This window comes from Rhinoderma darwinii, chromosome 10 (assembly GCF_050947455.1).
Source record: "Rhinoderma darwinii isolate aRhiDar2 chromosome 10, aRhiDar2.hap1, whole genome shotgun sequence".
NCBI classification, from domain to species: Eukaryota; Metazoa; Chordata; class Amphibia; order Anura; family Rhinodermatidae; genus Rhinoderma; species Rhinoderma darwinii.
In genome coordinates this window covers 106,224,792-106,240,020 of record NC_134696.1, presented here as the reverse complement: position 1 = coordinate 106,240,020, position 15,229 = coordinate 106,224,792, and the positions used below count along the sequence as shown (strand labels likewise).

General features: G+C 52.2%; 1 protein-coding gene across 1 annotated transcript in view; it reads left to right on the top strand.

Moving 5' to 3' along the window:
* Positions 1 to 15,019, top strand: part of HSPG2 (heparan sulfate proteoglycan 2) — a 198,494-nt gene extending 183,475 nt beyond the window's left edge. The window contains exons 75-91 of the mRNA XM_075840580.1: positions 979 to 1,063; positions 1,354 to 1,498; positions 1,695 to 1,794; positions 1,880 to 1,989; positions 5,666 to 5,774; positions 5,858 to 5,956; positions 6,250 to 6,471; positions 6,844 to 7,088; positions 7,216 to 7,387; positions 8,823 to 8,945; positions 9,793 to 9,846; positions 10,204 to 10,279; positions 10,376 to 10,454; positions 12,543 to 12,613; positions 12,705 to 12,788; positions 13,580 to 13,683; positions 14,532 to 15,019. Coding sequence (XP_075696695.1) covers positions 979 to 1,063; positions 1,354 to 1,498; positions 1,695 to 1,794; positions 1,880 to 1,989; positions 5,666 to 5,774; positions 5,858 to 5,956; positions 6,250 to 6,471; positions 6,844 to 7,088; positions 7,216 to 7,387; positions 8,823 to 8,945; positions 9,793 to 9,846; positions 10,204 to 10,279; positions 10,376 to 10,454; positions 12,543 to 12,613; positions 12,705 to 12,788; positions 13,580 to 13,683; positions 14,532 to 14,704 — 2,051 coding nt within the window. The 3' untranslated portion in view covers positions 14,705 to 15,019. The remainder of the gene's footprint in view (positions 1 to 978; positions 1,064 to 1,353; positions 1,499 to 1,694; positions 1,795 to 1,879; positions 1,990 to 5,665; positions 5,775 to 5,857; positions 5,957 to 6,249; positions 6,472 to 6,843; positions 7,089 to 7,215; positions 7,388 to 8,822; positions 8,946 to 9,792; positions 9,847 to 10,203; positions 10,280 to 10,375; positions 10,455 to 12,542; positions 12,614 to 12,704; positions 12,789 to 13,579; positions 13,684 to 14,531) is intronic.
* Positions 15,020 to 15,229: the final 210 nt, after the last annotated feature.

The window sequence follows — 15,229 nt, the reverse complement described above, 5'->3', positions numbered from 1 at the left end:
TGACTGCTGTTCTGGTCTCTTCTGATCCAGTATTAATCCTCCCTCTGATTCCCCATGACTGCTGTTCTTGTCTCTTCTGATCCAGTATTAATCCTCCCTCTGATTCCCCATGACTGCTGTTCTTGTTTCTTCTGATCCAGTATTAATCCTCCCTCTGATTCCCCATGACTGCTGTTCTGGTCTCTTCTGATCCGGTATTAATCCTCCCTCTGATTCCCCATGACTGCTGTTCTGGTCTCTTCTCTCTTCTGACTCTTTCCCTCTTCTCTTCAGCTCTCATTCTTTACTCTGGTAAGTGCCTCGCATGTCTGAGCTCAGAATATACAGATGCCTTGTGTAAATATCTGGAGCCTGAATCCGCAATATTTGTAGCGTTAATGATGGAAGGCTATTGTATGGCTGCATGATCCCCTGTAGGATAAAGCTGTGACCTGCTCCTCGAGTACTGTGCTCCGGCCAGGCGGGCTTCTCTGCAGTCAGAGCATGGTCTGGTTGTGATCAGTTCCTTTCCCTCCTGGCCGTCCGCTGCAGTAACAAAGCCCCTTGTATTTGCATGAAGCCTCCTTTACAGAGAATGGATTCTCATGACGCCTTGTAGTGTGCGGTGTCTACCGGTGTGATTATAACCCAAGTCTTGTGGCCTGTGCTCCACTATCGGCAGATTCTACCAGGGAGCTATAACACCCAGTGTAGACTACTACTCCCCCCAGTATCTTCCGGTGTAAGTAACCAGGGCCCGTGCTGTGCAGTGGTAATCCTCGTTTTCATTGATGGCGTCATCCTTTGTCACCCCCTTTTTGTAGAGAGATCCGGGATCGTTCCCATTACCCCACCCCCCCCCCCTCTCGTAAAGACGTGTGGAGTTCATTTGTTGTACATTTATTTTCCAGCATTTTGTTTCTTTCTCTGAGCGCTCTGCATGTTGTTCGTGACCTCGTGGCAGGATGTGGGGGTCCTCATTGTGTTGGATTTTTATAGGAATGCTGGTCTACAGCGGACAGAAGAAAAGCAAAGGTGCTGATTTCATGTCATTCGGCCTCGTAGGAGGACGCCCAGAGTTCAGGTGAGGCGCGCGGTTTCGTTTTTCGTGGTCAGACTGTCCCTCGCTTGGGTGGGATTTTTTCCTCTGTCCGTATCTTTACACCTGATAAGTTTACATATTGAGACAACGGTCAGATTCTAGGAACGACCACAGCGGAAATCTGAGCCGCCGCCGCTGCAGGACACGCTTCTTTTTCGAGAGGCTTCAGTGTTCGGTTTATGGATTTAGTCCATGATCCCATTGGCTGCTGTTCCCTTCTGTGTCATCTATGAAGCTTCAGACCCAGTGACGTCTCTCGTGTGTCATTACAGATTTGACGCAGGTTCGGGGATGGCGACAATCCGTTATCCAATACCCATAAGCCTGGGTGAGTTCCATACTGTGACGCTCTATAGAAATCTGAACCAAGGATCACTGATCGTGGACAACCAAACACCGGTGAATGGCACCTCCCAGGTACGTTCTGACGGCTTCATACCGGACATTACTGCCGCTCAATGTCACTGTGTATAGACGTCTTCTAGCTGCGTAGAGTAATCTAGTGCACACAATGCACCCACTATATATATATACCTACATATATATATATATACACACTGACAGAGGTGTACGCCGCTCACACACTCCGCATCCTTCTTCTTCCCACATGTAGGGTAAATTCCAAGGCCTGGACCTCAATGAAGAGCTGTATCTCGGAGGTTACCCAAACTTTGAGGTCGTATCAAAGACTGACCTGAAAAGAGGGTTTGTGGGTGAGTAGGAACTTGTCCGGTTTCTTCCTTATCCTTTAGACCTGATGATCTCACATGTCGCTGCTCTCCCCCCCCCCCCCCCCAGGCTGCGTCCGCCAGCTGCTTATCCAGGGTGAAGAGGTCATCTTCAAGGACTTGGATCTAACCGCAAATGGCATCTCCAACTGCCCCACCTGTAGAGACCGACCCTGCAAGGTAAACTATATGGCACCGACCCTGCAAGGTAAACTATATCACACCCGGGTGTTACCATGACTGCACACAGTACAGAGGTGGCACAGATAGGAGGTCACATGTCACACCCGGGTCTTACCATGACTGCACAGTACAGAGGTGGCACAGATAGGAGGTCACATGTCACACCCGGGTCTTACCATGACTGCACAGTACAGAGGGGGCACAGATAGGAGGTCACATGTCACACCCGGGTCTTACCATGACTGCACAGTACAGAGGGGGCACAGATAGGTGGTCACATGTCACACCCGGGTCTTACCATGACTGCACACAGTACAGAGGTGGCACAGATAGGAGGTCATATGTCACACCCGGGTCTTACCATGACTACACAGTACAGAGGGGGCACAGATAGGAGGTCACATGTCAGCCGGGTCTTACCATGACTGCACACAGTACAGAGGTGGCACAGATAGGAGGTCACATGTCAGCCGGGTCTTACCATGACTGCACAGTACAGAGGGGGCACAGATAGGTGGTCACATGTCACACCCGGGTCTTACCATGACTGCACACAGTACAGAGGTGGCACAGATAGGAGGTCATATGTCACACCCGGGTCTTACCATGACTACACAGTACAGAGGTGGCACAGATAGGAGGTCACATGTCACACCCGGGTCTTACCATGACTGCACACAGTACAGAGGTGGCACAGATAGGAGGTCACATGTCAGCCGGGTCTTACCATGACTGCACAGTACAGAGGGGGCACAGATAGGAGGTCACATGTCACACCCGGGTCTTACCATGACTGCACAGTACAGAGGGGGCACAGATAGGAGGTCACATGTCACACCCGGGTCTTACCATGACTGCACAGTACAGAGGGGGCACAGATAGGAGGTCACATGTCACACCCGGGTCTTACCATGACTGCACAGTACAGAGGTGGCACAGATAGGAGGTCACATGTCACACCCGGGTCTTACCATGACTACACAGTACAGAGGGGGCACAGATAGGTCACATGTCACACCCGTGTCTTACCATGACTGCACAGTACAGAGGGGGCACAGATAGGAGGTCACATGTCACACCCGGGTCTTACCATGACTGCACAGTACAGAGGGGGCACAGATAGGAGGTCACATGTCACACCCGGGTCTTACCATGACTACACAGTACAGAGGTGGCACAGATAGGAGGTCACATGTCACACCCGGGTCTTACCATGACTGCACAGTACAGAGGGGGCACAGATAGGAGGTCACATGTCACACCCGGGTCTTACCATGACTACACAGTACAGAGGGGGCACAGATAGGAGGTCACATGTCACACCCGGGTCTTACCATGACTGCACAGTACAGAGGTGGCACAGATAGGAGGTCACATGTCACACCCGGGTCTTACCATGACTGCACAGTACAGAGGGGGCACAGATAGGAGGTCACATGTCACACCCGGGTCTTACCATGACTACACAGTACAGAGGGGGCACAGATAGGAGGTCACATGTCACACCCGGGTCTTACCATGACTGCACAGTACAGAGGGGGCACAGATAGGAGGTCACATGTCACACTCGGGTCTTACCATGACTGCACAGTACAGAGGTGGCACAGATAGGAGGTCCCATGACACAGCCAGGTCTTACCATTACTGCACAGTACAGAGGGGGCACAGATAGGAGGTCACATGTCACACCCGGGTCTTACCATGACTGCACAGTACAGAGGGGGCACAGATAGGAGGTCACATCTCACACCCGGGTCTTACCATGACTGCACACAGTACAGAGGGGGCACAGATAGGAGGTCACATGTCACACCCGGGTCTTACCATGACTGCACACAGTACAGAGGGGGCACAGATAGGAGGTCACATGTCAGCCGGGTCTTACCATGACTGCACACAGTACAGAGGGGGCACAGATAGGTCACATGTCACACCCGGGTCTTACCATGACTGCACACAGTACAGAGGGGGCACAGATAGGAGGTCACATGTCACACCCGGGTCTTACCATGACTGCACAGTACAGAGGGGGCACAGATAGGAGGTCACATGTCACACCCGGGTCTTACCATGACTGCACACAGTACAGAGGGGGCACAGATAGGAGGTCACATGTCACACCCGGGTCTTACCATGACTACACAGTACAGAGGGGGCACAGATAGGAGGTCACATGTCACACCCGGGTCTTACCATGACTGCACAGTACAGAGGGGGCACAGATAGGAGGTCACATGTCACACCCGGGTCTTACCATGACTACACAGTACAGAGGGGGCACAGATAGGAGGTCACATGTCACACCCGGGTCTTACCATGACTGCACAGTACAGAGGTGGCACAGATAGGAGGTCACATGTCACACCCGGGTCTTACCATGACTGCACAGTACAGAGGGGGCACAGATAGGAGGTCACATGTCACACCCGGGTCTTACCATGACTACACAGTACAGAGGGGGCACAGATAGGAGGTCACATGTCACACCCGGGTCTTACCATGACTGCACAGTACAGAGGGGGCACAGATAGGAGGTCACATGTCACACTCGGGTCTTACCATGACTGCACAGTACAGAGGTGGCACAGATAGGAGGTCCCATGACACAGCCAGGTCTTACCATTACTGCACAGTACAGAGGGGGCACAGATAGGAGGTCACATGTCACACCCGGGTCTTACCATGACTGCACAGTACAGAGGGGGCACAGATAGGAGGTCACATGTCACACCCGGGTCTTACCATGACTGCACACAGTACAGAGGGGGCACAGATAGGAGGTCACATGTCACACCCGGGTCTTACCATGACTGCACAGTACAGAGGGGGCACAGATAGGAGGTCACATGTCAGCCGGGTCTTACCATGACTGCACACAGTACAGAGGGGGCACATATAGGAGGTCACATGTCACACCCGGGTCTTACCATGACTGCACACAGTACAGAGGGGGCACAGATAGGAGGTCACATGTCAGCCGGGTCTTACCATGACTGCACACAGTACAGAGGGGGCACAGATAGGTCACATGTCACACCCGGGTCTTACCATGACTGCACACAGTACAGAGGGGGCACAGATAGGAGGTCACATGTCAGCCGGGTCTTACCATGACTACACAGTACAGAGGGGGCACAGATAGGAGGTCACATGTCAGACCCGGGTCTTACCATGACTACACAGTACAGAGGTGGCACAGATAGGAGGTCACATGTCACACCCGGGTCTTACCATGACTGCACAGTACAGAGGGGGCACAGATAGGAGGTCACATGTCACACCCGGGTCTTACCATGACTGCACAGTACAGAGGGGGCACAGATAGGAGGTCACATGTCACACCCGGGTTTTACCATGACTGCACACAGTACAGAGGGGGCACAGATAGGAGGTCACATGTCACACCCGTGTCTTACCATGACTGCACACAGTACAGAGGGGGCACAGATAGGAGGTCACATGTCACACCCGGGTCTTACCATGACTGCACAGTACAGAGGGGGCACAGATAGGAGGTCACATGTCACACCCGGGTCTTACCATGACTGCACAGTACAGAGGGGGCACAGATAGGTCACATGTCACACCCGGGTCTTACCATCCACGCCGCCTCTTCTCTTGTCTATGAAACGTTCAGTTATTTCTAACCTGGAAATATTTTTGCTGCTTTCAGAACAGAGGAATATGTCGGGATTCAGAGAGCAGCAGTTACATCTGTGATTGTCCGCCCGGTTTCGCTGGCAGCAACTGCGAACATTCCCAGGCCGTGCACTGTCACCCAGGTATTGAGCGCTGGCATCAGATCCTAGGAGGGGCAGCGCGCACCCTGCCCTGCCCTCATCACCTCCATTACATTCTTTCTCAGATGCCTGTGGACCGGAAGCCACCTGCATCAACCGCGCGGACGCCACAGGATACACATGTCGATGCCACCTGGGAAAATCTGGAGAAAAATGCATGGACGGTATGACGTAGATTCAGAGACACAATCTTAGTAACTATCCCATCCCTGTTATTACCACATCAGTCCTTAATCTCCCTGAATCAGTCCCCATGTGTCCGTAGTATAAGGGCCCCCATGTGTCCGTAGTATAAGGGCCCCCATGTGTCCGTAGTATAAGGGCCCCCATGTGTCCGTAGTATAAGGGCCCCCATGTGTCCGTAGTATAAGGGCCCCCATGTGTCCGTAGTATAAGGGCCCCCATGTGTCCGTAGTATAAGGGCCCGTTATCCAGCCTTGTACGTTCTCCCCTGCAGGCGTCATGGTGAACACACCCTCGTTTAATGGAGAAACCTCTTACATCTCTTACCCATCTCTTACCAACATCCACAATGATCTGCGGGTGGACCTTGAATTCAAGCCCCTGTCTCCGAACGGACTAATATTCTTCAGTGGGGGGAAGGGCGCTCCCGTGGAAGACTTTGTGTCGCTCACCATAGCCGGCGGTCATGTGGAATTCCGCTATGAGCTGGGATCAGGTAAGGCGATCTCTCTGATCTCTCTGGTGCAGATTCTTCCTTACGTGATCTGGCGACATCTGCTTTTATAATGGACAACAGCGAATTGGTGAATGCCGAAAACATGAACGTCTCAACTTTTACCTTAAGATTATTCATAATTCCACCCCCTCCCTGTATCCAGCCTGTAGTAACTGGTAGCATGTGCTCATCATCATCATCTTCACGGCCCCTTATAGTTACACGATTATAAACCCACCGAGCAGAATATTTATCAGGCAGCTCCGATTCACGTAAATATAAACTGATGCAGAACAGTGCGGTTAATGGAGGGTTAACGGATGCAGAACGACCATCGGAAGTGGCGGAAATGACTTCAGTCTCCTCCTGCAGGGTTGGCAATCTTACGCAGCGCTGATCCGGTTATCCTGGGACAGTGGCACAAGGTGTCTGCGGAAAGAATCCATAAGGACGGAACGCTTCAGGTGGACCGGGCTCCGGCCGTTAAGAGGTCCTCTCCTGGGAAAAGCCTTGGCCTGAACTTGAAGACTCTGATGTACCTCGGGGGCGTGGACAGTTCTGTGGACCTCCCCTCCGCTGTCAACATCTCACAGCCGTATCAGGGCTGCATCGGAGAAGTGAGTATATAATGTACCCCGACCTCTGAGAGCAGCCGAAATAATCGCCAGCGGAGGGATGATCAGTGATCTCCGGGGGCGTCTGGGGGGCGCAGGTCTGGGTTATAGGTTTGTTTTATTTTTACAGGTGTCCATCAATGGAAAAGAAGTGGATATTTCATACAGTTTTGTAGAAAGCCACAGTATCAGTCAGTGCTATGACAGTTCTCCCTGTGATCGCATGCCCTGTCTGCACGGAGGCCGCTGCATGCCGACCGGAGAGTACGAGTACCAGTGTCTCTGCTACGACGGCTTCACAGGTGAGAGCACCGAGCCCATCACTTCTGGTTTTTTGTTTTACAGAGGAGTGAAATTCCCGTTATGTCCAGGTGTCTGACCACTAGATAATACGATCCAGTGAAGCTGAAACAAGCACAACATTTAACCAACTGCACAGCGCCTGGGAGGGGTCCGGACTTTAAAGCGGTTTCCTTAAAAAGAAATCGATTTTAAGGATCGTAAAGATTTTATGGGAGATTTCTATAAAATCTTTTTTGTGGTTTGTATTCATTGGGGGATACAGCATCATGGGTATAGGCCCCTGTAGAAAGAAGTTCTGGCTCTGCCCAGGCAGGTCATACCGAACGTGGCCTGTAGCCTAGTAAACTGCAGAGCAGGGAGCCAGCTCCCTGCTCTGCAATAGTGTTCAATTGTATCTGCATCCTAAGGGTGCAGATACAATTAAACGTGGGAGTCGCTCGGGGCGCCATGTTGCCGGGCCCATAAATGTGTCAGCCGGGTGGCACGGCCTCCCTAACAGTCGCTATGGCTGCTACAGCGGTTGCTACGCCACTGACGGCAGGGAATTTTCCCCCTTCAACCCTCAGACAGGTCATAGGAAACCTCAGGATCAGGCATTTTGGGGTGAGGAAAATTCTTTGGTGTTGTCAGGGTCACCTCTTCAGTGACCCCGCACTAATAGGGGGTCACTGGCATTCTGCCTGGAGAAAATCCGGTTGGGTGACCGGCGGGGAGGAAAATTCAGTTTAGAGAACGTCCTGGTGAACGCAGGGGCTGAAAACCACCTGCAGCAAAAAAATGCATCAGACCTGAGTGTCCCGCCACGTCTGCCTCCAACCACACTGGACTAAAAACGATTTATCCGGTGTCCGTGCGAGGGGCGTAGCATGCCTGGGCGGAGCCAACACTTGCTGCCTAGTGTCGCCTCCTAGTGGCACGGGCCTATACCCACGTTGCAGCCTCCCACAGGGAAATAAACAAGAAAAAGTAATTTTAGCAGCAGCTAATTTGATAAAATAAAAGATATATAGAAACTTCCCTCTTAAATCCCCGCCGGTCACGGATGAAGTGCCGCACTGACATGTGATCTCTGCAGCCAATCAGCAAAAAATTATTTCATGTCAAGTTCCTCCACGGACAGACTTGTAAATCCGCTCCCGGCGCCACTAGGGGTGCAATAGGAAGTATAAACTGATCGCCCCCTAGTGGTGGCCACCGGCATCTTAGGGGGGAGAGGAACGATGCTCAGTAAAGGCAGCAGTGAAGCCCGATCCAGTAGATGAGAATGCCACGAATCATTTCTGCTGCTGGTCTTGTAATGAGTATAACATGCCCGGCTGCCAGGTCAGTATCTGTAGGGTCTGGGGTGCAGGGCTGGGAGTCGCTCATGGTCACCCGGTAAGGCTGAGTGCGCTGGTTCCAGCCTGACGACCGCTATTTATCTTCATCTTCCAGGTGACCGCTGTGAAACACACGAGGATCGCTGCCAAATCACCAATCCCTGCGTCAACGGCGGCGTCTGCAAAGAAAACAGATGTCACTGCCCGGGCGGCTTCTCAGGAACGTACTGTGAGCGAGGTGAGGCGCCCACCAGTCACCGGCCACTCCGACACCAGGACACAAGACATGGGCTCCAGTATAAAAGACACTGCAGAGGTGTCGTCACATAGTGCCAGGAAGTGACGCTGTCCAGTAATAAGAGCTCCCACATGACCCCTCAAAACAGATGTAATAATACATAGAAGAGAACATAGAGTGTGCTGAGCAGAGGAAAGGTTTGGTAGATGTGACACAGTGTTTTACACACAGGCCCTCGCCCGTCATGGGGTATTTGCCCCTCTACACACAGGCCCTCGCCCGTCATGGGGTCTTTGCCCCTCTACACACACTACCTCGCCCGTCATGGTGTCTGTGCCCCTCTACAAACACTACCTCGCCCATCATGGTGTCTGTGCCCCTCTACACTCACTACCTCGCCCGTCATGGTGTCTTTGCCCCTCTACACACACTACCTCGCCCGTCATGGCGTCTTTGCCCCTCTACACTCACTACCTCGCCCGTCATTATGTCTTTGCCCCTCTACACTCACTACCTCGCCCGTCATGGTGTCTTTGCCCCTCTACACTCACTACCTCGCCCGTCATGGTGTCTTTGCCCCTCTACATACACTACCTCGCCCGTCGTTGCGTCTTTGCCCCTCTACACTCACTACCTCGCCCGTCGTTGCGTCTTTGCCCCTCTACACTCACTACCTCGCCCGTCATGGCGTCTTTGCCCCTCTACACTCGCTACCTCGCCCGTCATGGCGTCTTTGCCCCTCTACACTCACTACCTCGCCCGTCATGGTGTCCACAGCGTGTTGTGTAGTGAGCAGCTTGGCTCTGTCTGTGTTCTTGTGTTAATGAGCTTATTTGCACTTGTACAGGAGCGGCATCGACAAACCTGGATGACGGCGTGCACGAAGGGAGTGGGGGGAACGGTATTGTATCCCCAATTTATTTTTTTCTGATACCTTATTTATAATGTGATCTGGGACATTCGGGGCTTCGGCCTTTATGGCGCAGACTGTGATTGAGGACCAAAAATACCACCTGATGTGGCCAAAATGGTTCTGCTGGGGCTTGTAGTGCAGAGAGTCTACCTGGTGGCGGACAATGTGGAGATGACCAATGTCCCACATCACGTTCTTGGGCTCCAGACATAAATGTTCCTCCGCTTCTACCTGTCTCTGGTCTTGGGGTTTCCCGCTGATCGGCTCTGATCCTCGTCACGTGGACTTGGGGGAGATCAGAACGTTTCCCGTCCACCACGTCAATGAGATTTTGTGTTTCCCCAGACGCTCCGGGGGTTTACGGCTCGTCCTTCTCCGGTGACTCTTACATTGCTCTTCCGAGGCAGATGTTTCCCAGGAGGTGAGCGAGTCCAGACGGACATTTCTTGTGGGATGTTCGGGCATGTTTGGGCTGCAGGCCGGGTGACGGCTCTTACATCTCTCATGTTTCTTCCAGCCGACCAGACTCCCCAGAAACCATTGAGCTGGAGCTGCGGAGCACGTCCACGGAGGGCGTGATTCTGTGGCAGGGCCGGGTGAGTCTCGCCGCTCAGACGTTCGTGTAGTGAGTGACATCGGACGACGTTTTATTTCTCATTATTTCAGCAGCGCTGAACACAATTCTAAACATTATTCCCTGTCCGGTCCGCTGGTTTCACAGAACTTGGGCCTCGTTCACATTGGGATTATTCTTAGTAGCTTATAATGCAGTCAAAACGCCAAAAATCTAAGAAGAGCGACCGGGGGTTCAACTATCGGTGAAAATCCAAACATTTGTGGGTTACCCAACACTCAATCACGGAAACTGGCCAACGCTTAACCCCTTAGGCCTCCTCCATACGGTTTTTGGCTGGCGTTTAAAACTGCATGTAAAACCTCAGGCTTTTTTTTTGGCGCCATTTTTTATTTAGTATTTTGTACTTGTGTTTTTTAGCGTCGTATAGAGAAGCCTTTCAGTAAAATAGCAGAAAAATCGCCCCACACAGAACATGCTGCGTTTAAAAAAAAAAACGAAAAAAAAACACATCACAAACCAAAACATTGCGTATAACGCTTCAATAATTCGCTCTAGTAACACCGGGCGCAGGGTCTTTGATTTCCGATAGACGGGACGCAGCGATTTTGACCAAAAATAAAAAACCTAGTGAAAAAAGTGCAGCAAAACGCTGTAGTCGGGGATTTCACCCCCCATAGAGAATGAGTGACCGTGCGCACGCGTGTCCACCACCAAAACACGACCCCCGTGACTGTGGGGTCTCCAGCCGTCGGACCCGCAGCGATCAGCCTATAAATAGGTGATAAATGATTTTTGTGGGACAACCCCTTTAAAGACCGGGACAATTTTTCTTTTGTACTAGTCAGACAGCTAGAACTTTTACATTTTTATTTTTTTTAGCAGCCCCAGAGGAAAATAGCCCTGACAAATGAGAACCGTTAGGCCCAGCAGCACAGTCATGTGACCGGTCACCCGGCGATCACCTACCGTTTCAGCCTTGTCTTGCGGGTGCCTGGCTGTTTCTGACGGACTGATCCGCTGTAAAAACACGCCAAATTCCATAAAAGCAGATGAAGGCCCGCAAAGAGTAGAAGTAATTGGTAAAAGACACACGGCGTTAGTCCACGGAGCGCCACGCAGTCCGGGGCAGGCGCAGATTAGTCGCTCGTTTTGTTCACCTTCAGCTTTCGGACGTCGGTTCCCAATTCACTGCGTCGCCTCATCAGGTGCAATTATCAAACTCCTCCTGCTATTTCCCAGTATTAGGCTGGACTGACAACCCAACCACTTCCCATGGAGTAACGCCGTTTATTGCCAACGCTGCGCGTCCACGTGTGACACGGAGACAAACATGGCGAGGTCGTCATGTGATACGCGGCGTGTTTACCTGGACTGTGAGGACTGACAGGCTGAGCGTTTATCCATTTATTTGAATCCTTGTGGCTTTTACCAATTACTTTTTAACTCCGCAGCCCCGGCCTATAGACTGCGGCGGTGTTCCTCTGGGAGGCCGTTATTACAGTATTTGTTCGTTTCCGTTCCGTGATTCAGCGCCGGGTAATCAATATTATATACTACATTGTGATCGGTGTCCGAGGTCTGGTCTCTGTATTCGGTGCTCTCATCTAGACTGCACAGGAGGCTATACAAGGGTCTGCGATCACAGCGATCACGGCGATCCCATCAATGAAGCTTCTAAATCCAGGTCCCATTAGGGAAGGTTATGACTCGAGCACCAAACTAATAAGTTATTCCAATGATACGAGACAAAGATTTACTAACAAGTCTGATGTTAGTCCTGTATGCAGAGCAGGAGCAGTGATACTATAAGGTGATGTGGCCCCCGTGTGATGTGGCCCCTCGTGTGATGTGGCCCCCCCGTGTGATGTGGCCCCCCCGTGTGATTTGGCCCCCCGTGTGATGTGGCCCCCCCGTGTGATGTGGCCCCCCCCGTGTGATGTGGCCCCCCCGTGTGATGTGGCCCCCCCGTGTGATGTGGCCCCCCCATGTGATGTGGCCCCCCCGTGTGATGTGGCCCCCCCGTGTGATGTGGCCCCCTCGTGTGATGTGGCCCCCTCGTGTGATGTCGGCTGCAGATCATTTCTTCATGGGCTTTTTCCTTTGACAGGAGGAGAAGGGACAAGGTAGAGAGAGGGACTTTATCAGCCTGGGGCTGCGGGACGGACGTCTCCTCTTCAGGTGAGTGAGGTTGAGGATTCGGACAGGACGGCGCCTGAACCATCTCACGGGTCTTTACACGTCTCCAACCTTCTATTCCCACCCATGACAGTTACCAGCTGGGCAGCGGCGAGGCCAACATCATGACGGAGGATCCCATCAATGACGGAGAGTGGCACAAGATCACCGCCATCAGGTGAGAGGAACCAAGATCTGCTCAGTCTCAGGACTATTAGGCCCTGTTCACACAGAGTTTTTTTACTAGTTTTTTGACGCGGAAACTGCACCGCAAAGCTCGTAAAAAAAGAGCCCGAAAATGCCTCCCATAGTTTTCAATGGGAGGCGGAGGCGTCTTTTTCCCACGAGCAGTAAAACCGTCTCACAGGAGTAAGAAGCGACATGCCCAATCTTCGGGCGTTTACGCCTCTGACCTCCCATTGACTTCAACGGGAGGCAGAGAAAGCGTATTTCGCTGCGTTTTATGCCCGCGGCGCTCAATGGCCGCGGGCGAAACATTTTTGCGCCATGCAGGGAGAGGAAAATCTGCTTCAAACTTCCAAAGGGAATTTTGAGGCAGAAATTCCGCCTGCAAAAAACTCAGTGTGAACCCGGCCTTATTCTGCTCCGTGTTCCTTGTCTGGAGGAAGACGACCCTGAGAAGATGGCGTGGACCTCCCAACCTGGCGCAACCTCTTCACACGGACCGTCCGCCATCTTTGGCCGCCATGTCCACAGTGACTCGGGATTCACATGTAGCGTTTTTGTTTCACCAAATTTTACGGTTTTTACAAAATCAAAACAAAAATGGCGGCTGTGAACGCTTCTCGCTGCGGATCCAGAGGAACAAGCGCAGACGCTGCCAGAAACTTTGTCACGACAGACATTTCCGAGGCTGCAGCAATTTCCACATATCGAGGGGGGGGGGTTTACATTGGGGGACACTGCGGAGGGATCGCACTAATAATAATAACGCCCTTTTCTTGCCAGGGAGGGGAAGTCCGGCTCAGTTCACATTGACGGAGAAGAAGTCATCTCTGGAAGCTCGCCGGGCAAAAATATCATGGTGGACACCAAGGCCAAGGTTTATCTGGGTGAGTAAATTGGTCACAGATCCCTGCGAGGTATAACAGGGGGAGGTGATGGGGCGGCAGGTGCGGCTGTACAGCGGGGTCCTATATTATTCCATACCAGGAAAAGTTGAGTCGCGCGGCGAGCGGCTGCTCCGGTGACGTGTCCTGCATTATTTACCCATAAGGAACAATAGAAATCTCACTGCAGCCACGAAATGCAGGAACGAGATCTGCCATCTGATTGGTTGCTCTGGGGGACGGGGTAGATTTACTCATTGCCGGTTCAGTCTACGATCTGATGCTGAGGAGAACGGCGCGGCTCTCACGCTTTTTAAAAAATGGCCAAAAATAAAAAAATCTCAATATAAAATACTGGCCCACGTTTAATAGTAACGGCGGATTTTGCACCAATGAAATGAGAGGGATCAGTGGTCGAGAATGGCGCGCGCTCTTAAGTCTGGTGAATCGGATCGGTTGAATTTCATTTTTACGACTACAACCCTTGATAATGAGGCGAACGCTGTAACGTACTATGGCGGGAAAACCTCTATGTGAAACTGGGGGGGGGGGGCGCGCGCGCACGCTAGCGGGACCTCTGTCTATGGAGGAACAACCCTCATTGGAGGGAAGCTGGAGGACCACGGGGGAGAGTTGGGAGGTTCCCGCTAATGTGAACCTCTGACCAGCTGAATAACGTGTGAGGTGGATGAGATAACGCAGCACTACAGCACAACCACCTGCGCACTGCAGACTTCGGTGTGGCTGGGAGACGTTCTCTAAGATTTAGTGACGTTTCTTACTTGTCCCTGCACCGGCCGCCCGCACGTCTGTCACATGACTCACAAATCCTGACCTCTTCCTCATTCCAGGCGGAGCCCCCGATGTGCAGCGGACGACAGGAGGGAAGTTCTCCGCTGGTATTACCGGATGCATCAAAAACCTGGTGCTTGTAAACGGCCGACCATCTGATCAGCCGCGCCAGCCCATAGACCTGAAGCACCGCGCGGAGGCAGCGCACGACACCAGAGAGTGCCCGTCCTAGGGGGGGGCAGCGCTCCCCAACAGCCAAAACTGGGGCGAGCAAAGAGACTATCGAAAAAAACTAAGGAAAGACAGAGTCAGGTGGAGTCTCAGTATACAAGGTGCTTCTGCTGCTACCAAACCCGCCAGGTGGTGCTACCAAAGTACGTGGAGAGCGCGTCGCTGCGTCACTTCACAGAATCTCTTCTTTTTAATTATTTTTTTAATGTCTTCAGATTTCCATGTGTTTTACTGCTGGATGAAGGAAATTTGTATGTATTGAACCAGATGTATGTTTTTTAAAAAGAAACCCTAACCTAAAAAACAACTAACAAAACCAGAAGTGTGACGTCCCCTCTCTGACCGCGCCACTCCATGTCCGTCATCTCCCCCCAGCGATCGCTCACAGGATGAGGGGTGACCACATGAAGTGTGACGTCACCTCTCTGACCGCGCCGCTCTGTGTCCATCACCCCCCCCCCAAGCGATCGCTCCCAGGATGAGGGGTGACCACATGAGGTGTGACGTCCCCTCTCTGACCGCTCCG